We start from the raw sequence: 19,952 nt of genomic DNA, 5'->3' as shown, positions 1-19,952 counted from the left end.
TGACTTTGACTTGGACCATTTTTTATATAGAACTTGGGCCTTTTTTATATAATCTATAATTTTATACAAGCTTGGGTCCTTTTCTAGTACTAGTATATAACTAGTATATAATTTTTATATTTTATTATATAAATTTATCTTTTAATTTATATTCTTATTTTAAATTAAAAGAAAAAAAGAAAAGAAAATTTGGTGAAGTCACTGCTTGCTTGAACCACGACAGGTTCAGACGGCTTCGGCAAATGTCCAGTTAGCATCTAGTAAGCATTGTATAACATAATATTATTAAATGAATTCGAAGCCCGACTTACAATATTAGTTTCTTATAATTCATATATATATATATAAATAGTAATCATCGATAGGGACACCTAGGATCGAATAAGATACGACTAATTACACGTAGATACTCATTACATATTATTTTACTCATAACAAATATAGCAGAATATTAGATTATAGTTATATCTGTGCATAACGTCTAAACAAAAAACAAAGGAGTGGGTAAACTATATAAAGAAAATATTAAAAGTTGGAAACCACATTGTCACCAAATAATAGAAGTATTATAAAAGAGTAAAAGAGAATATTACAGTTGTTTATTTATTTTATCTTTTAACACTGCTGCGTGTTTAATAAATTAATAAAGAAATCTTAAAAGATTTAAATATATTTAATGACCGACCAAATGTAGTAGGCGTTGGCAAAAGGACATTTTCCGCCAAAATGCTCCGGAACCCCATCTCCTGATGCATTTTAATCTTCAAGATTAGCATTTTGGACAAAACGGTTGGTGAAAAGAAAAGTAAGGTAAAAAAATAAACCAACAAATGAAAAGGGAAATGAGGAAGTTTTATGGGTTTTTTCACTAAGATTTATGTGTAAATATTACATAATCACAAAAATAACGCTACCTAAGTTTTATTTTAATATTCTTATTTTTAAACTTTTGAATAATTATAAAACTTTTGTTCCGAAACAAAATAGTCATAAAATTCGATAGGGTGACGTTTTCCTCTTGCAAGTCCATTTCATGATATACTTAAAAATAAAATCAATAAATTGCAATCACGTTTTATTTTATTGCGATTGCAATCACGTTAATTTATAAAGCAAACAAATACTGGGAGTTGAATAATTTAATTGAAGAAACACCAACCGGACCCCGGGCAGATTACTGGTAACCTGGGGGTTGGAGAGATGTTTCCCACGAGGGGTTAGACCCTTGGAAGATGGTTCTTCTGATAACCTGCAAAACAGACACCGTGAGCTCGTCACTGAGAAGGGGGGGGGGGTTCCTCCTTGTGACCACCCTCCGGCGTGAGAATCAGACTAGATTGCTCTTTAAATATAAAAGTATATTAAGAGATTGCTAGAGCAGATATCAGGTATAATATGATGATAATGTAGTAAGATACGATGTGTCCAGATGATCATACCATTTGGGGTATTTATAGCCGAAGGTAGGTTTCCAAGGAGGTATGGCCGGCTGCAACAGTGTTCCTGTTCATCAACAGTAGTCTACGCACGTGCCCTGCTGGTAGTTGGTGGGTAGGCAGCGGCTGATAGCGACCAGGCCTGCTGTATACTATTCCCTTTCCACCAACTGCCGGCTACGCACGTGGTATGACAGTAGTTGGTGAGTAGGCAGCGGCTTAATAGTGATACAGTACAGGAGCATGCTGCTCGCCATACTGTATCAGTGAGCTGTCGTATCCCTGATCAGATCTTTCGCCCATACCTCGTCAGGTACAGTAAAAGGTCCTTCAGTATAGACTGGCTTATTTGGGCGGGAGTATTCCCCCTCCCGCCTCTGTGCGGGATTGCTCCCGGCTTTGCTCATTCCTTCAGGTGACACTGAATGATCGAGAGCTAAGTACCTAGTGCGTGTAGCCATGCTGCGCGGGTGGCCTTCCCTCATGGCTTGTATCCGAGGCTGCGGGAACAGGCGGAGTCCTTCACCATGGGAGGCATTTCCTGCGGGACCAGCTTGCATACTGCGCGTAAGGACGTCACGTCTCTGAGCATGGTTGGTCCTGCGGATCCAGTTGGTCTCTGCGCAGACGTCCCTGTTTAAGGTGAGTCTTGCGGGTCCAACTGGGCTCTGCTGGGACCTACCTCTTCAAGTCCCCCCAGTCCAATGTTCTTCTCATGCGTGTTTAATAAAGTGAGGTGAACTTTTGGACTTAAGCAAAGGGTTTTGAAAAGGGTTTTGTAAGGTTTTCCATGGGAAGTCCTTGTCACTTGCAGAAATGCCCGAGTTTCCTGCTTGGTCTTTGGGTATGATACGGGTAGGTCTGTAACCTCCTCGCAAGTCAGGAGCATTGAGTCCCAGTTGTGTGGATTCTCCATGAGGTTTTGGTAGTTTTGAACATAGTGATCAATTATGTTAAAACCACCAATTCCATCCTGGAACTTCAAACAACGTAGTTCTCAACGTTCCCGCTATGCGGGGATGTTATTTCCGTTTCCGCAAGCATTGCCCAGAAGATCCTTCCTGGTTTCAATTCCCAGCGGAGCGCTAGGTATGTGAAGGGTTTTGCCTTAACACTGTACCAGCGCTCGTCTTACGGTTACTTTACTTCCAAGGTATTCCTAGCGTCAATTTCCTGCAGGTGCTAGGTATGTGAAGGGTTTTGCCTTTACACTGTACCCGCATCTGTCTTATAGTTACTTGGTTGCCGAGGAATATTTGGCTTCAATTCCCTGCGGGTGCTAGGTATGTGAAGAGTTTTGCCTTTACACTGTACCCGCATCCGTCTAACGGTTGTTCGCCAAGGTTTACTTGGCTTCAATTCCCTGCGGGTGCTAGGTATGTGAAGGATTTTGCCTTTACACTGTACCCGCATCCGTCTAACGGTTACTTGTTCGCCAAGGTTTACTTGGCTTCAATTCCCTGCGGGTGCTAGGTATGTGAAGGATTTTGCCTTTACACTGTACCCGCATCCGTCTAACGGTTACTTGTTCGCCAAGGTTTACTTGGCTTCAATTCCCTGCGGGTGCTAGGTATGTGAAGGGTTTTGCCTTTACACTGTACCCGCATCCGTCTAACGGTTACTTGTTTGCCAAGGGGTAAGGGGTATTTTCCCGCTTACTTTTTAATATTTTCGAATTTTGAATTTTGAAATTCGAAGAGTTGGTGGAAAGATAAGAACAGTCCAAACCTCTGAAACGTCGTGCGACGGTTTCTTCTGACTGTGTCAGGACGTGCAGGAAGTTATGGTGACGTGACAGAACATGGTCATTCCAGACGCTTTTCCTGGCGCGTGGGCACGATTTTTCGGGCGCGTGGCCGCGAAATTACTGGCACGCGTCCTGTCAACAGCTGTTGCCAGCCTGCTTTTTGCCACGTGTCATAGTTTCATTGCACCTTCGATTTCTCTCTCCTCCGCATTAAATTCACCGCATTAATTGCAATTAGTATATAAAGTGGGAGAGGCCCCTTTGTAATCCACACTTTCACCTCTCTTCTTCTTCTTAGTGATTTCCGGCAAATACTCCCCTTTTTCAGGCAAGCATTTTCCCGAAATCACTCTTTCTGCAAAAATGTCTTCTCATGATGCTGAAGCTGTAGCCGACGATAGGAGTACTGCTGGCGAGTGCCAGTGTGCTCTACCTCTCGATCAGTACCAGTACATAGTCAGGAAGTTCATGCTCGAGTCTCTCGAGCCTGAGTTTCCTGAATCCCACCAAACTGTGTACGATGCCCCCAGTGGCAAGATCGGGGTATATGCTGCATTCTTTGTTTATGGGAACCTTAGGTTTCCATTGACAAAGTTTATGTATCGTGTCCTGGAGAGGCACGGTGTGCACCTGACCGAGGTGCATCCGATGGCGATTGCCAAGGTCCGGCACTTCGAGTGGGTGTGCCGGATTCTGGGTATTGAGCCCTACGTGGACCGCCTGATGACCTTCTATACTTGGAGGTGCGTCCAAGGGTGGTACACCCTGACAACCCGTATAAAGGGTTTGAAGATCTGCGTGACCGAGCGCAGTCTCCGATCGTGGAAGCGGGAGTTCTTCTACATCTCTGCCCGCGCCATCCCCATTGCTATGAAGTTCAAGAAGGGTCAAGCGCTTCCGAGCCTTCACGCTTCCAGCTACCAGGAGGCGGAATGGTTCGCGAAGATATCCCGGGTCCAATCTCCGGTTTACCGGTTTGCGGAGTCCGGGATGGTGCTGCTGGGGATGAGCCGGGTATGGAAGGATGCGTCCCGGTTTCCCATCCTTCTTGAATATGGTTTGAACTCTATTCCTTATGGTATGTCTTGTCTTTCTTGCTGATATTAGTTAATTTTCTAACTGTTTCTTTTTCTTTCAGAGGGGAATAATTTGGAGTCGCTCCTGTTCCCGCGGGAAGCTGACAGTCCTGTGCGGGTGGGCACTCGTGCTCTGGATGACAATGAGTTGCCCATCCTGGAGCAAACGGCGGATAGTTTTGTGGAGGTCTATCCGCCGGGCCAAGAGATCCTGAGCCACCGGCGGCCAGGTAAGGAGATATTCTATCCTGAACCCCTCAATGTTGTACCCGTTGCTGAAAATCCTTACATCCTGTCTTCTGAGGAATCCGCAGATGGTCCTCCCCTTGTGCGGAAGAAGAAGACTGCTGCCGGCGTGAAGGGGAAGGAGAAGGCCACAGCTGATCCAGTGGTTCTCTCTGACACGGAGTCAGATAGTGAAGAGGTGGCGGGGAAGCCCGGTGGTGAGAAGACCACTGCTCCGGAGGCTACGACCGTTACCTCCGGAGAACCAACGAAGACGACGGTGACCGGTACCAAGAGGCCGGCTCCATCGGGTTCCTCCCCGCCCGTCCGTACGTTCAGGGTCAAGAAAACCCGTAAGTATAATCATAATTCCTTTGTAGATTTGTCACTTCATAATTTTCTTAACACTTTCTTCTTTGTGCAGGCGTGGATGTTGACGCAATCCTGGGTGAAACGCAGGGGAGTACCTCCTCGCCAATGACGGTAGGCTCGGTCAGCCTTCCTGAGGCGTCGACCCAGTCGCCTGCGCCTGCATCCGCTGGTCCAGTTGCTCGTTCCGTCGAGCCAACTGTTCCGGCCGAGATGACGTCACCGCCGGCCGTGAGTGCGATTTTTACAGCATCCTTCACGGAACCGGCGGTTACTGCTGCTTTTAAGGAGGCGGCGACCGCGGCGGAGACCACGACGGCGACCACGGCGGCTGCCACCATGCCCGCGCCACCGGCACCGATGGCCGGACCATCAGGTACGCGCAGGGCTTCACGCCGATCTTTGCCACCTTCCCGTCTGCCTGACCTGTTGGATGGATTTCCTTTAGGTTCAGGTGATGGGTTTGGCGGCTATCGGGCCTGTCATTGACCCTACAGGTGCGTAGGGGTTCCTTTCTTTTTCCCTTATGTTTTTCATCATCTTTTCCTTACTGCTTTTGTTTCTTTTGCAGTGTCGGATTCCAATGAAGTGTATGTTCCTCGATGGAACATACGCCGAGGAACAACCCTTCGCACACCCGTGGAGTGCGTGGACTGGGCTCGTCACGCTGCTCCTCCGGGCGCGTTGGGGGAAGCCATGGTTAGCTACCAGGAGGGTAGGCTAACTAATGAGCTTCGGGTTCTCCAGGCCCGGATGCAGCCGCGCGTCGAGCTGCTTTGTCGTGAAAACGACAAGTTGAAAGCAGCTCACGCCAAGGACATATCTGAGGCGCGTGCTCTTCGGGAGGAGAACCAACAGCTGGCGGCAGCTGCCGCCGACAAGGAGAAGGCTTCAAGGCCCTCGAGGTTGAAGTTCAGGCGCGACTCGAGGCCCGCTCCAAGGCTGCCCAAGCTGTGAATGAACAGCTTCGGCTGGCCAGGGAGACTGCGCGAAACGCAACCGAGAGGGCTGCCAAGGCTGAAGCCGTTGCTGAGCCTTTGCGTGTGGAGAATGAGGAGCTCAAGGCCAAATTAGAGGCTCTCCAACGCGCTCATGATGCCTTGGCAATGGAGGATGCCAAGAAACTCCAGGAAATCCTGGACCAAAGGGGGGTGCTTGACCAGACCCAGCGGAAGCTTAAGGGCGTCGAAGAGGCTGCCGCTAAGGAAGTTTTACTTGCCAACCTTAACAAGAGCGAAGCCGAACGCGCCCATACGAAGCTCAAGCTGCCCTCCGATGGCTTCTTCGAGAAGCGTTGCCTCAGGTATGTTTAGATTTATCTTCACGCATTTCTTTTGTAAGAAAAGGTTCTAATACTTGTGTTTTCTTTGTAGGTTGTGCGTCGGGTCTTTTCAGAGACCTCTTACGATGATGCTATGACCGCAGCCCTCAACGCTTCTCATGATGATGGGGAAAAGGCCGGCTTCATGCTTGGTCTAGGGTTTGTTGAGAAAGGTGTCCCGCTTCCAACTTCCCTTTGTTCAATGTGGATACTGAAGCCATTTATGACCAAGCATTGAACCAATACGCCGCCTTCCCGCATCCAGTGGTGGAGAAGGTGGACGAAGTAGCTGCTGCTGATGATGGGTTAGCTGTCCTCAAAGCGTTCCTCGAACCACCCCGTTCTTCTGACGGAGCGGGTCCAAGTGGAAGCGGCCCTGAGGCTTGATCCTGAAGATCCCTTCCCATTGCTAAGACTTGTATAGTTTTTTATTTTTTCTTTTAGGCGGGTAGTTACCCGGCCATTCTTGTAATATATTCTTGAAATATTAATCTTTTTGCGTATAAGATTGTTATTTCCTTCTTTGGGTTCCTTGCTTTATAAACTTATGACTTGCATACTTAGTTTAAATTAGCAATTTTCCAAGTGTTTAGAATAAGAACCTTTGAACGTGGTTGATAGTGGGTTAAAGTTTCGCTTCCTCCTTCGTGATTGTGCGGGTAGAACCGTCACTTGCACTTGGTAGGATGGCTAAACTTTAACTTTTATCTAACCTGCGTGTAGGTTTTTCTTGCCTTTTGAGGATAAGTTAACCTTTGAACGTGGTTGATAATAGGTGTGAAGTTTTGCTTCCTCTTTCGTGATTGTGCGGGTAGAACCGTCACTTGCACTTAGTAGGATGGCAAAACTTTACCCATACCTGACCTGCGTGTAGGTTTTTCTTGCCTTTTGAGGATAAGTTAACCTTTGAACGTGGTTGATAATAGGTGTGAAGTTCTGCTTCCTCTTTCGTGATTGTGCGGGTAGAACCGTCACTTGCACTTGGTAGGATGGCAAAACTTTACCCATACCTGACCTGCGTGTAGGTTTTTCTTACCTTTTGAGGATAAGTTAACCTTTGAACGTGGTTGATAATAGGTGTGAAGTTTTGCTTCCTCTTTCGTGATTGTGCGGGTAGAACCGTCACTTGCACTTAGTAGGATGGCAAAACTTTACCCATACCTGACCTGCGTGTAGGTTTTTCTTACCTTTTTAAGAATTTTGTTTTGAACCGTTCGACGCGCGGTTGTCGATAGGTTAGTGTTCATTTTCCTTTCATGATTCATGCGGATAGACCGGCACTTTCATTTAATGGAATAATTGAACTCTTCTCCTTCAACTGACCTGCGTGAAGGTTTGCCACGTTATTGGGTTCGTGCGGGTAAGACCGCCTTCCCACGCAACGACTTCACGTAATGTGAATGCCGTCACCAGTGTTGGATAGTTTTAACTGTTCGACGCGCGGTTGTTGATAGGTTATTATTCAGTTTCGTTAATGATTCATGCGGATAGACCGGCACTTTCATTTTTGGGTGCTGAACTTTTTCCCCTTCAACTAACCTGCGTGAAGGTTTGTCACGTTATTGGGTTCGTGCGGGTAGGACCGCCTTCCCATGCAATGACTTCACGTAATTATGCGGTGAAAACCGGCATATTAGTGTCCAGAAAAGTATTAAATGTAAAATCATCAGCTTCGATATTCTTAAAAGAGAATCATTTCCATTAGAAGTGGCTCTTGGCCTTTTCTTTACAAATTGGAATTGATTTACATGCAAACTGTGTAAATGAGCTCCCTTCCTTGTTGGGATGGGAGTGCCATCGAGCCGATACGCACCTGGTTCGGGATCTCGTTCTTTACGCAGCATGTAGTCTCGATTTTGAAGCTGGAATTGATTTTTGTTTTCCCCAGCTGGGGTTCTATACGCACCCGCCTGCTCAGCCTTTATTACGCCACGAGGTGCGCGAGCGTCCCATCTCTGACAAATGCTTCGACCATATCTTTTACATCTATGCATTCTTCAGTGTTGTGGCCCTTTGTCTTGTGAAAGTCACAGTATTTGCTCCGATCTGCATCGTGACGATGTCGGATTATTGGCGGTTTTGGCCATGGGAGCCCTTCAGTGGCGAATATCTCAGTGACGCTTTTGGTGAGTGGCGTCCATCTGGAGTTCCGGTGCGACTGTACATTATCCCTTCCGCCCAACCGATTTTGCAAGCCGGATGAGGTGTCAAAGTTTACCCTTGACTGCCAGATGCCTAGCTTTCGTTTTTTATTTAATCGGGCGGTGAGGACGTTGTCTTCTCTCGTCCTCTGGGTGTAGAGGTTTGTGCTTTGTGGGAGATCTCTACCCAGTTGTTTTTCTGTTTCCGCATAGCGTTTTGCTGCTGTCATGATGCCATCCCATGTGGATGGCATGCCATCTTTACCCGTTAGGGTGCGGATGAGCTCTGGGTCATGTGCGCCCTGGATGAAGGCAGCGCGAACAAGATCTTCACTGATATTGCCCAAACTTAGCTTCTTTGAGTTGAAGCGAGTGATGAAGTTTGGCAGAGATTCGTCTTCCTCTCGTATGCATTTGAGGATTGTCCATTGCTCCTCGGTATACTTCCGTTGCTGGCTGAAGTGTTGGCTAAACTTTTGTTGGAAGTCTGCCCAGTCGTAGATGTGGTTGACCGGTAGACGATCGAACCATGCTCTAGCAGCCCCAACCAGCGTCATTTGGAACATGTAACACCACGTGGGTTCCGTCCAATTGCTGACGGTTGCCCCTGCTATGAACCTGTTCAAATGATCGTCTGGATCAGATATACCGTCATATGTGCCTATGTTGGGCATTTGTTTGGCACTCTTTGGGGCGATTGCCTCAGCAATGTCCCTTGCAAATTTGGACGTTCCTGCATTTGCAACGTTTGGTCTGAACGTTTTAGAGAAGTCTCGTGGATTTCCACCTGTGCTTTTTGGTTTGAAGGCTTGTCCAAAATGCCTTTTCGGTTGGGATTCCGTTTCCTTATGCTTCCCTTTTGCCCTATGGCGAGGGTTCGCGTCGGAGTCGGATTCCTCCGAGTCATCCTCCCAGTATTCGAATTCGTCGGCCTGTTGCACGGAACGCAAGCGTTCGTCCAACTCAGCCTGGAATTCCTTTTGTCGTGCCTCCGCCCATGCCTTAACTTCATCGAGAGTTTGGCGGGGGAGTCTTCGTTTCTCAACCTGGGTATCAGTGGATCCCAGTAGGCGATCATTTACTGCACTTGCCCCAGCTTTGGTAAGTGGGGTAGTGTTCGTAAAATTTACTTCGCTTGCCCCGGCTTCGGTAGCCGGGGTAGTGTTCGTAAAAACTGTGTTGCCGGTATTCCCCCTAGTAGCAGGGGTTATGGTTACCGGAATTTCTCTAACCATCTTTGTAGAAGTTTGAAAAAACTGGAGAAAAATAAAGTTCTAGCTTTATGCACGGATGGCGCCAATGAAGAAACACCAACCGGACCCCGGGCAGATTACTGGTAACCTGGGGGTTGGAGAGATGTTTCCCACGAGGGGTTAGACCCTTGGAAGATGGTTCTTCTGATAACCTGCAAAACAGACACCGTGAGCTCGTCACTGAGAAGGGGGGGGGGGTTCCTCCTTGTGACCACCCTCCGGCGTGAGAATCAGACTAGATTGCTCTTTAAATATAAAAGTATATTAAGAGATTGCTAGAGCAGATATCAGGTATAATATGATGATAATGTAGTAAGATACGATGTGTCCAGATGATCATACCATTTGGGGTATTTATAGCCGAAGGTAGGTTTCCAAGGAGGTATGGCCGGCTGCAACAGTGTTCCTGTTCATCAACAGTAGTCTACGCACGTGCCCTGCTGGTAGTTGGTGGGTAGGCAGCGGCTGATAGCGACCAGGCCTGCTGTATACTATTCCCTTTCCACCAACTGTCGGCTACGCACGTGGTATGACAGTAGTTGGTGAGTAGGCAGCGGCTTAATAGTGATACAGTACAGGAGCATGCTGCTCGCCATACTGTATCAGTGAGCTGTCGTATCCCTGATCAGATCTTTCGCCCATACCTCGTCAGGTACAGTAAAAGGTCCTTCAGTATAGACTGGCTTATTTGGGCGGGAGTATTCCCCCTCCCGCCTCTGTGCGGGATTGCTCCCGGCTTTGCTCATTCCTTCAGGTGACACTGAATGATCGAGAGCTAAGTACCTAGTGCGTGTAGCCATGCTGCGCGGGTGGCCTTCCCTCATGGCTTGTATCCGAGGCTGCGGGAACAGGCGGAGTCCTTCACCATGGGAGGCATTTCCTGCGGGACCAGCTTGCATACTGCGCGTAAGGACGTCACGTCTCTGAGCATGGTTGGTCCTGCGGATCCAGTTGGTCTCTGCGCAGACGTCCCTGTTTAAGGTGAGTCTTGCGGGTCCAACTGGGCTCTGCTGGGACCTACCTCTTCATTAATATATTTAAAGTTTAAGTAATTTAGACTACTTAATCAATCAGATGTTACTTTTTAACGATGAAGCCATCAAACATTTTCAATCTTTTATAAAAAATGAGTAGTGTTTGTAGTGTATGAACATTTTAATTCCAGTTGAGTCTCAAATACTAATACTTATTGTTACCATCTTCAATCGTTCATTTATCCGTGCATTTCTATACAATCATCACTTAGTCTTTTACATCAACATTATCAAAGTGGAGAAGCAATGAAAAGAAAAGGAAATGTGACGTAAAGCATCGATAGGTACGTAAAACCGTCCCCCACAATCGCTACCGTCTAATACCAAGCTTCGGGACAACACATGCTCCCATGTAATATATAACCTTTGAACACATATACAATAATTGTGACATTTAAAAGCTACAACTTTCACCATTAAATACTCTACCAAATACCTAATCATACCAATCTATCCATTTTAATATTCATAAACAAATCACCACTTTCCTTCAAATTGCAACACATAAGTCCAAATTGTCAGCCTTGAAACTTTGACAGGATAATAATATTAATAATAAACATAAACTCTCTTCCTCTTTTTCATCACTTCAATGACCAAAAGATTCCTTCACCTTCATCTTAACATTCAATCCAATCCCCAATTTTCCCAATTTCAAAACCCTAACCCTAATAATAATAATAATAATATTATGTTCTCAATCAAATTATCCACACTCACAGTAACACTACTATTACTATTACTCGGCACCACCGTCGCCGGCGCCGGAGATGGCTTCTCGTTCATATTCACCGACTCACAACTCGACGGCGTACGCGAAATCCAACCGGACGGTCACGTGACTCACACGAACGAAACTCAAATGTCCGGCGTCGGCCACACCTTCTACTCCCGTCCATTCCGGTTCAAACCGTCACCGTCCGGTTCGGCCGTATCATTCGCCACGTCATTCGTGTTCGGAATCGTACCGGACGATCCACGCTACACGTTCCACGGCATGACGTTCGCCATCGCACCGTCCAAAGACGTCATCGACGCGTCATCGTCTCAACATTTAGGCCTATTCAACCGCACTAACGACGGCAACAGCTCAAACCACGTCGTAGCACTCGAACTCGACACGTTCAAAAACCTAGAACTCGCCGACATCGACAGTAACCACATCGGACTCGACATCAACAGTGTCGTGTCAGTCTTCGCCGCCACCGCCGGTTACTACAACGACGAAACCGGCGAGTTCGTTAACCTAACCCTAGCTAGCTCACAACGAATTAGAGCCTGGATCGAATACGACGGCGTTTTAAAACAGTTAAACGTCACTGTTTCGCCTTTACATTTAAAAAAACCCAAAAAACCGTTAGCTTCGTTACATAAAGACTTGTCTCCGTATTTATTAGAACAAATGTTCGTTGGTTTCACTTCTGCTACGGGTGTTTTACTCGAAAAGTTTTACGTGCTCGCTTGGAGCTTTAAAATGAATGGAAAACCCGACGAAATCGACGTTTCTAGCGTCCCGGCGTTACCGGTCAAAGCGAAGTCAAACAAAAGGAAACACTTGATAATCATACTTGGGGCATCCGTATCTGCATTGTTAATTATTACTTCCGCTTCGATTGTGGGGGTATTTTTGTACATTAAACGAAAACGTAAGTTCGCAGAGGTACTCGAAGGATGGGAAGTTCAGTACGGACCTCATCGGTTTTCATACAAAGATTTATACAAAGCAACGAAAGGGTTTAAGGAAAGTGAGTTACTTGGGAAAGGCGGTTTTGGTCAGGTTTACAAAGGGACGTTGCCGGAATTAGGGGCTCAGGTGGCTGTGAAGAAAGTGTGGCATGAATCGGGTCAGGGTATGAAGGAGTTTGTGGCGGAGATTGCGACGATCGGGCGGTTACGTCACCCGAATTTGGTTAGACTTCTCGGGTATTGTCGACGAAAAGGGGAGTTGTTTCTTGTGTATGATTATATGCCGAATTTGAGCTTGGATAGTTTGTTGTTTAATTCGAATTCGTCGATGATTTTGACGTGGAAACAGAGGGTTAAGATAATAACTGGTGTGGCCGAAGCGTTAGCGTATTTGCACGAGGAATGGGTTGAGGTTATAATCCATAGAGATGTTAAAGCGAGCAATGTGTTACTAGACGCGGATTTAAATGCTAAGTTAGGAGATTTTGGACTTGCGCGGTTTAGTGATAATGGGAATGAAGCGAAGACGACGCACCTAGCAGGGACTTTAGGGTATATCGCACCCGAGTTAGCTAGAAAGGGTAAGGCGACGACTGCGACGGATATTTTCGCTTTTGGGGCGTTTTGTTTGGAGGTGGTGTGTGGGCGGCGGCCGGTGGAGGTGAAAGGGCGGCAGGAAGCAGTGATCTTGGTGGACTGGGTGTTGGATTGCTGGTTTAAAGGGGAGTTGTTAAAGACGGTTGACCCGAAACTTGAACAAGAGATGGATGCTGAGGAAATGGGGTTGGTTTTGAAGATTGGGTTGTTGTGTTCGCACAGTGTGGCCGCGGTGAGACCAAGCATGTCACAGGTTTTGAGGTTTTTGAGGAAACAGGAACCGTTGCCGGAGGATTTTGATACAGTGTTGGATATACGGGAGGATTATTCGGGTCGACTTGGTGATGCGTCGTCTAGTGCTTATTTTTCGCAGATTCAGTATAGTACAGCGTCGTTGCCGGCCACCGAGTCGTTTCTTTCATCCGGCCGATGATCAGGTGAAGTGTTGTGACTTTTGAGAAGATGTTTTTTTTTGTTTTTAAGACGTATTTATTTATTTATTTGTTTGTTTGTTTGTTTGTTTCACGATTTGGTCATGTGATGGTATAGTAGTAGTTATAAAGTGCACAAAATCAATATGCGTTAACGTGTGTGTTTGACATTGTTATATGGAGTTTCTATGCGTACAGCATACCTATTTCTAGATTTACAACAAATAATCTTTGCGCAAATCAGACTTGGAATGACACTCTTAACAGTCGTGTGCTCGGCTCAATACATGAGAGGTGATCATCTACACCCAAGATAGACAGATAGTATTAGAAGCTTTGAGAGCACATGATCTATGGTTTTGACTTGTGTTTACTGATGTTTTTTGGTGAATGTAAAGAATATCCCATAATCATCAAAATGATCAGGATGAAATGAATATTTACATTCACCATAAGAGAAGAATTATACATACAAACTAATAAATTATGAATTTGTGAGTGTGGAAAGGTATTCTCTTGTTGCCAAAGCCCTGCACAATTACAACTCACTCAAGTAACCAAGATGATAATTTCATTAAAAAAAATGATGATAGATTTGCCCACCTGCAAGCTAGATCGATACATTCTTTGTCTAAGATACCAACAGGGATGTCCTCTGAAATAACTGGGAGGTAGTATGCGCCATGCGTATTCATAATCAACTCAGCCGAGTATAGATTCATCATGGGTGTTAGCGTTACCGTTTCACACGTATTATTATTCATACTACATACTTGAGACACCTGAAACATTGATCCTCCATTCCATTAGTAGGTGAAAAATATTCAACTACTATGATACAAGTAGGGCTGTGACACGACACAGAGTTAAACAGCTTTTAGCTTGAGCTTAACAGATTTTGTGACACGAATAAATTGTGTCTAATACATTACACACACACACACACACACACATATATTTTAAATATACTAAATTTTATATTACTAAAGAGTCAAAGACCCATTCCAAATGGCATTGTAAATTGTTCTTGTATGGATGTTATGATTTGATTTTTATTAAAGTATCTTATGTACTGAAGAAAATATCGTGTCGTGTTCGTGTTTAGCTACCGTGTAAATCGTGTCGTGCTTTAACACGTGTAGACCTGTTTTGCCATAGAAGCTAGTCCTTTAAACATACCTGAGATATTTTGTTTGCTTCTTTTGATAATTTACAAAATTCTTGTATGTCTCCAAGAGTGAGTAAACCTATCAAGAGTTTATCATCATCAACTATGATAGCACAAGATTGCTTCTCTGCCAGCATTAGAGCCACTACTTCTGTTAGTTTGGTATTCATGAGCACCGTCACATAGTGCGTTTTCATGGCTTGTGAGACGAGAAGCTTCTTTTTATCCTGGTCACCGTCACTACTGTGAGGTTTGGGTGTTCTCTTACCAGACCATGATGTGATCCATGAAGACAACCCCACAGCACCTAGAAGTGGCAACACTATGCGGTAGTCCTGTGTTAGCTCAAATAACAGCAAAACCGCAGTAAGAGGCACCTCACACACCCCAGCAAGTGTAGCAGCCATGCCAACCTGCGCAACAAACTTATTAATTTCAGATGGCGAGGATGAGAGAGTTTGGAATTAACAACTAGAGAAAACCACACAGATGGTCTTTGATCCTTAATTTACGCATATTGATTAAGTTTGTGTGTGGGCCAACAAATCTCAGTAAGGCTTTAACGGAAAAATGATCTCACGTGCCATTCATTTAAGGGTAATTTTGTCTTTTCAAATTTGGAAGACTAATAAAATACTCTTTCAAACTACAGAACTCTTAACGTCAACTTAATCACCTTAGATCAATGCAAAACCAAAGGTTCAGGAGATAATCGAAGGTAATGACGTTGATGTTAAGAGATAGTTTAAAAGAGTATTTTATTAGGATTCCAAGTTAGTTTGGTGAGGACGAAATGTCCAACCCTCTCACAAAAGCTTACCCTAAATTTGCACTTTTTAAAATCTGGAAACCAAACTCGCAATGTGGTTTAGGGGCCATTTGCCCAACTTTCTCTAACAAAAAATATACATTACCAGAGCATATGCTTGTGGTGATGCAACATCCATAACGCCTGAAAGATGAAAGATTGGATTGAGTTGAGAAATGAGAGAAGCTAATAATTTCCCATACGCCATTCCTGTAGCCGCCCCAATAAAAAGTGAGGGGGCATAGTAGCCTCCAACCAATCCAGATGCACGACAAAAGGCGGTTGCAACTACTTTAACCGCTATCAACTGCAGCAGTAGATCTACATTGAGGCCTTTGACAAATGGTCGGGTTTCTAAGAGGGTGTCAACATTATCAAAGCCCCAGTAAAGGACTTCAGGGTATAGTAAAGCTATAAGTCCAACAGTCAAACCACCCACTACAGGGAAAACTGCCTTTGGTATGCCAGATGTGTTCTGAATCTTTTCGGCAGCTGCTACCATCCATGACGTGCACCAAGATAAGCTCAACGAAACCAGCCCACAAAAGATGCCGAGCAGAAGATACAGTGGGAGCTCTGAAACAACAAAAACAAGGTTCGATAAATCCACTCTTTTGGCGGATATCAGGCTTCTAACAAGTATGTTACGATTACCATAAGAAAGTAGAAACGAGCCGAGCCGAAATCGAACCGAGTTGGTAAAAGAAAATCATAGTTTGGAACGAAATGCTTGCTCGTTTACAACCGATCTTAAATCGGACCAAGTCGCTTATTCATTTTCTATTAAAAAAAACTTATTTAGAAAAACTGAGCAAGCGGTTCAGTTCTATTTCGGCCCGGTTACTTGTAAATGAGCAAGCAGCTTAGTGCGGTTTCTACACGAGCAACGGAAGGCTCGCTCGATTTTTTCTAGCACCGGTTATAGTGCAATTATATAATAGTAATAATGTTAATATAAAAAAAAATTATTATACTAATAGTAACAATAACATAATAACACAATAGTAACAAATGTACTAACTATACTACTAACATTAATAGTAAGATTTATTTTTTCTTTATTAACTTTAGAAGGGTTTTTTTTTCTTTTCATTTTGTTGGTGGGCTTGTTTTCATTTTGTTGTTGGTGGGTTTGAGATATCATACCACTTGGCGAGCGGAAATCATAGTTTGGAACAGTAAATGCAGGTTCGGATCCAAGACCAATTTCCGAAACAACAGAAGCTATCACAGCACTAAGAATGACTGTTGATGTGGTATTTGTCAGTGATAACGATGACTCAGCCGGCGATGGCCACAAAACCGACTCCACAGCAAAAAAACAACCTGCAACGGCCGCATTGAAACCTGCAATACACATAGTGTAAGTAAGTAACAGAATCATAGGTTTGGCATCAGAAATAGGCGACGATATCTCAACCAGATGAAATTCCAGCAGCTGAGCCTGCAGCTTTAAGAGAAAGCTTAGTTTGAGCATCTCGGTCATACAATGAAGCAACTCCTTTAGCGACTGATGAGCCAATGTCAACACTTGGGCCTTCAGGGCCGAGAGAATTCCCGGTTCCAAGTGTTACAGCAGCGGCTACTGCGTTAAGTATTGGTTGCAGAACAGCTTTCAATGATGAATTTTCATCGCCATCTTCCAAAGCAGTTCGGAAGATGTTCAAGAGGCTAACAGCCAATCCGCCACAAGTTGGGATCAAGATAACACGCTGCCATATGTTGTCATGTGGCAATTCTGATCTTAACCATGATGCGCCTCGAGATGGGATTCCATCCCAGCAAAGATCACGAATTTCATGCACCTAATGACCAAAACATAATAATAGTATAGTTTTGAGAGGGTAAAAAATAACCAATATGTCACGATCATTATTAACTTACTGTGTTGTTGAAGATGACGACACAGAGACCGGTGAGTAGACCAACAAAACAGGCGGAGATTATGCCCCCATTATTATTATTATTGTTATTATTATTATTATTATTATTATTATTATTAGTTTCTGAAAGAGGAGGAACTTGATGGTCTTTAGGAGGAGCTGGCAATGCGGCTCTAACAATCCTCCGAGGAGGCTGGAAACCACTGGGGAGGCGAAAGACATGAGGAGGCTTATTATTATTATTATTATACAAAGACACACGATGAAGAAAAAGAAGGGCAACCGGAGACCCTCGCACGCATATGCTCACCATCCATAAACAACACCACTTGCCAACTTTACCACCACAGCTTTAAGCCTAACGGATGGAGGAGGATATGGATATTAATAATTTGGACCATAAAAGCCATTAATAATTATCAAAAACCAAAACCACTACCCTTGAAAAATTAAAACCAACCAGACCAAACTAACTCACTCACTAAGGCCATGCGTAGTGGGCGAAAAAAGGCAGGTTTTTTGGACGAGTTTGGTCGAAAACACCGCCCCAGGCGATTTTTGGGTGATATGTTGAGGGGCGGGGGGTTGACATACCTTTGTCGCCGGTTGTGTGGGTTGAAATAGTAATAAAAATTTAAAAAGGGCGACAACGCCAGTACACCCCCTAAAATGAAAATAGCCCATTGCAGACGTGACGCCACGTGTCGAAACCCCCCACCCCTCAACTACACATAGGTTAACTAACTAAGTGGTTGAGTACATAGTTTACTCCAACTGAAACTAATAATCAGCAAATTACCTTAATTAGAGAGAATCCATGACATTTAGGATCAAATGATCTGCCAACAAACAAGCCAATTAGCAATCAACAAACTTAGCAGCAAACGAGTTCCTTACAGTTACAGATATATACAATGCGATATTGTGCCACAGTTTGAGGCTGGGAATGCTTAGTATTAAATAAATAAATATATATCCATCAGGCTGGACTATGAAGCCCACCCAGCCCATAATCTAATGTAAAATAATTTTATATATTCTTTTGAACGGTTGACGCTAGACTAGACCAACCAATACAAACACTAAACGCACAAAAAGTGACACAGTACGTCTACCCAACACCCATCAACCCTTATTCGTTACAAGAGGAAACTAGTCACACTTTATTTTTTATCCAAAGATAACCCTAACACTTTTATATTTTTATCTCCTTAATCAAAGAAGATAAATGAACCGGCGACCCGAAGTGGACTAGCGCATTCCGCTTTTTACACATCAACCCCAAACTGGAAATCATTAAGGTATTTTCTTTTTGTATTCTTTTTCTAATGGACTCACATATATTAGTAACTAATTAACCGAACACGCTATATTTTTGGGGTTTTACTTTTCGTTTAGTAACTGCCGCAGCGTGCGGATTTAGTAGCGTGAGTTTTTGGTCATTACATAACAAAAAAAACACATTTTAATACCTTTTCCTTACACTACTGCAGTTGACACTTTGTTAATTGAATCTAAATATATTAAATCTTGTGGAAAAAGCGGAATACCTAATATACAGTGGGTACTATATGGAGGCGTTTGGTTTCTAAGGTGGCTATGAAAGGGGTTGGCAAAGAAATGAACAAATACCTTAATGATTTCCAGTTTGGGGTTGATGTGTCGGGTGGTGCGGAGGCCATAGTACATAGCGCCAACAGGGTATTGAGTGAGCACCACACTGATGGGTCTCTTGCAATGCTTACAGTTGATTTTTCTAATGCATTTAATATGGTGGATAGATCAGCTTTACTTCATGAGGTAAGGATCAGATGCCCTTCTATTTCCTTGTGGGTGGAATTTTTATATGGGCAGCCATCAAGACTATATCTTGGGGATGATAATATTTGGTCCACCACAGGGGTTCAACAAGGAGACCCATTGGGACCACTCCTTTTTTCCTTGGTTTTACACCCCCTTGTGCATCAGATTCGAGACAATTGCAAGCTTCTTCTTCATGCCTGGTATCTTGATGATGGGACAGTCATTGGAGATTCAATGGAAGTGGCTAAAGTGCTGGATATCATTAAGGTGACGGGTCCAACTTTGGGTCTTGAACAGAATATTAAGAAAACTGAGCTATTTTGGCCTTCTTGTGATGGTACGAAGTCTCGTGACGGTTTATTCCCTGCTGACATCGGGAGACCATTATTAGGGGTGAAGCTTCTTGGGGGAGCTGTTAGTAAAGACACCGGGTTTATTAAGGGTTTGGCAAAGAAGAGAGCTACTAATGTTGTTGATTTGATGCGTCTTCTCCCAAAACTTGGTGACCCGCAGAGTGAGTTACTTTTGCTTCGATCATGTATGGGTATTGCTAAACTTTTCTTCGGTTTGAAAACATGCCAACCTGTACACATGATGGAGGCAGCGGTGTTTTTTGACAAGGGATTGCGTGAGGCGATCGAGGACATTGTAGTTTGTGGAGGTCATTTCTTTGGAGACCTCCAATGGCGACTTGCTTCCTTACCCATTAAGAATGGGGGTTTTGGGTTGTATTCGGCAGTAGAGGCTTCCTCTTATGCGTTTGTGGCATCGAGAGCCCAATCGTGGGTGCTTCAGGATCACATTTTGCGAGACAGTGGTATATGTGGGATGGATTCTGATTATTCTTGTGCTCTGGCTTGTCTTCGTGATATGATTCCAAGCTTCGATTTTAGCAGTTTCTCTAACAAAGAGACCGACCCCTTTAAAGCCCAGCATGCATTGGCGAGCACTCTTTTTAGTAAAATTGTTCACGA

At 44.4% G+C, this 19,952-nt stretch overlaps 2 protein-coding genes across 2 annotated transcripts; one reads left to right on the top strand and one right to left on the bottom strand.

Moving 5' to 3' along the window:
- Positions 1-11,321: 11,321 nt before the first annotated feature.
- Positions 11,322-13,356, top strand: LOC143587887 (L-type lectin-domain containing receptor kinase V.9-like). The gene has a single exon (XM_077069049.1). The coding sequence runs from the start codon at positions 11,465-11,467 to the stop codon at positions 13,316-13,318; it is 1,854 nt and encodes a 617-aa protein (XP_076925164.1). The 5' UTR covers positions 11,322-11,464; the 3' UTR covers positions 13,319-13,356.
- Positions 13,357-13,730: 374 nt separating this feature from the next.
- On the bottom strand, positions 13,731-17,488 carry LOC143587898 (chloride channel protein CLC-e). Its single transcript, XM_077069058.1, has 7 exons — positions 17,177-17,488; positions 16,713-17,097; positions 16,439-16,639; positions 15,399-15,868; positions 14,496-14,897; positions 13,920-14,098; positions 13,731-13,846 (listed from the first exon to the last, which is right to left on the bottom strand). Exons 1-7 carry the CDS (start codon positions 17,486-17,488, stop codon positions 13,801-13,803), a joined length of 1,995 nt encoding a protein of 664 aa, XP_076925173.1. The 3' UTR covers positions 13,731-13,800.
- Between the last annotated feature and the right edge of the window lie 2,464 nt (positions 17,489-19,952).

The sequence above is a fragment of the Bidens hawaiensis genome, unplaced genomic scaffold (assembly GCF_021521415.1).
Source record: "Bidens hawaiensis isolate Kalapana, Puna unplaced genomic scaffold, B.hawaiensis_p1.1 tig00035914_1, whole genome shotgun sequence".
In the NCBI taxonomy this organism is placed as follows: Eukaryota; Viridiplantae; Streptophyta; class Magnoliopsida; order Asterales; family Asteraceae; genus Bidens; species Bidens hawaiensis.
Note: the sequence above shows the minus strand (reverse complement) of the source record. Positions and strands in the feature narration are given on the sequence as shown.

Bases quoted from the DNA above. Each gene is read 5' to 3' on its own strand.
- LOC143587887 (XM_077069049.1), top strand. From the start codon at position 11,465: ATGTCCGGCGTCGGCCACACCTTCTACTCCCGTCCATTCCGGTTCAAA.
- LOC143587898 (XM_077069058.1), bottom strand. From the start codon at position 17,488: ATGGTGAGCATATGCGTGCGAGGGTCTCCGGTTGCCCTTCTTTTTCTT. The intron at 16,640-16,712 runs GTTGAGATATCG...TGTGTATTGCAG, and splicing joins AGCTGCTGGAATTTCATCTG to GTTTCAATGCGGCCGTTGCA. The intron at 14,099-14,495 runs GTATGTTTAAAG...TCAATGTTTCAG, and splicing joins AAGCAAACAAAATATCTCAG to GTGTCTCAAGTATGTAGTAT.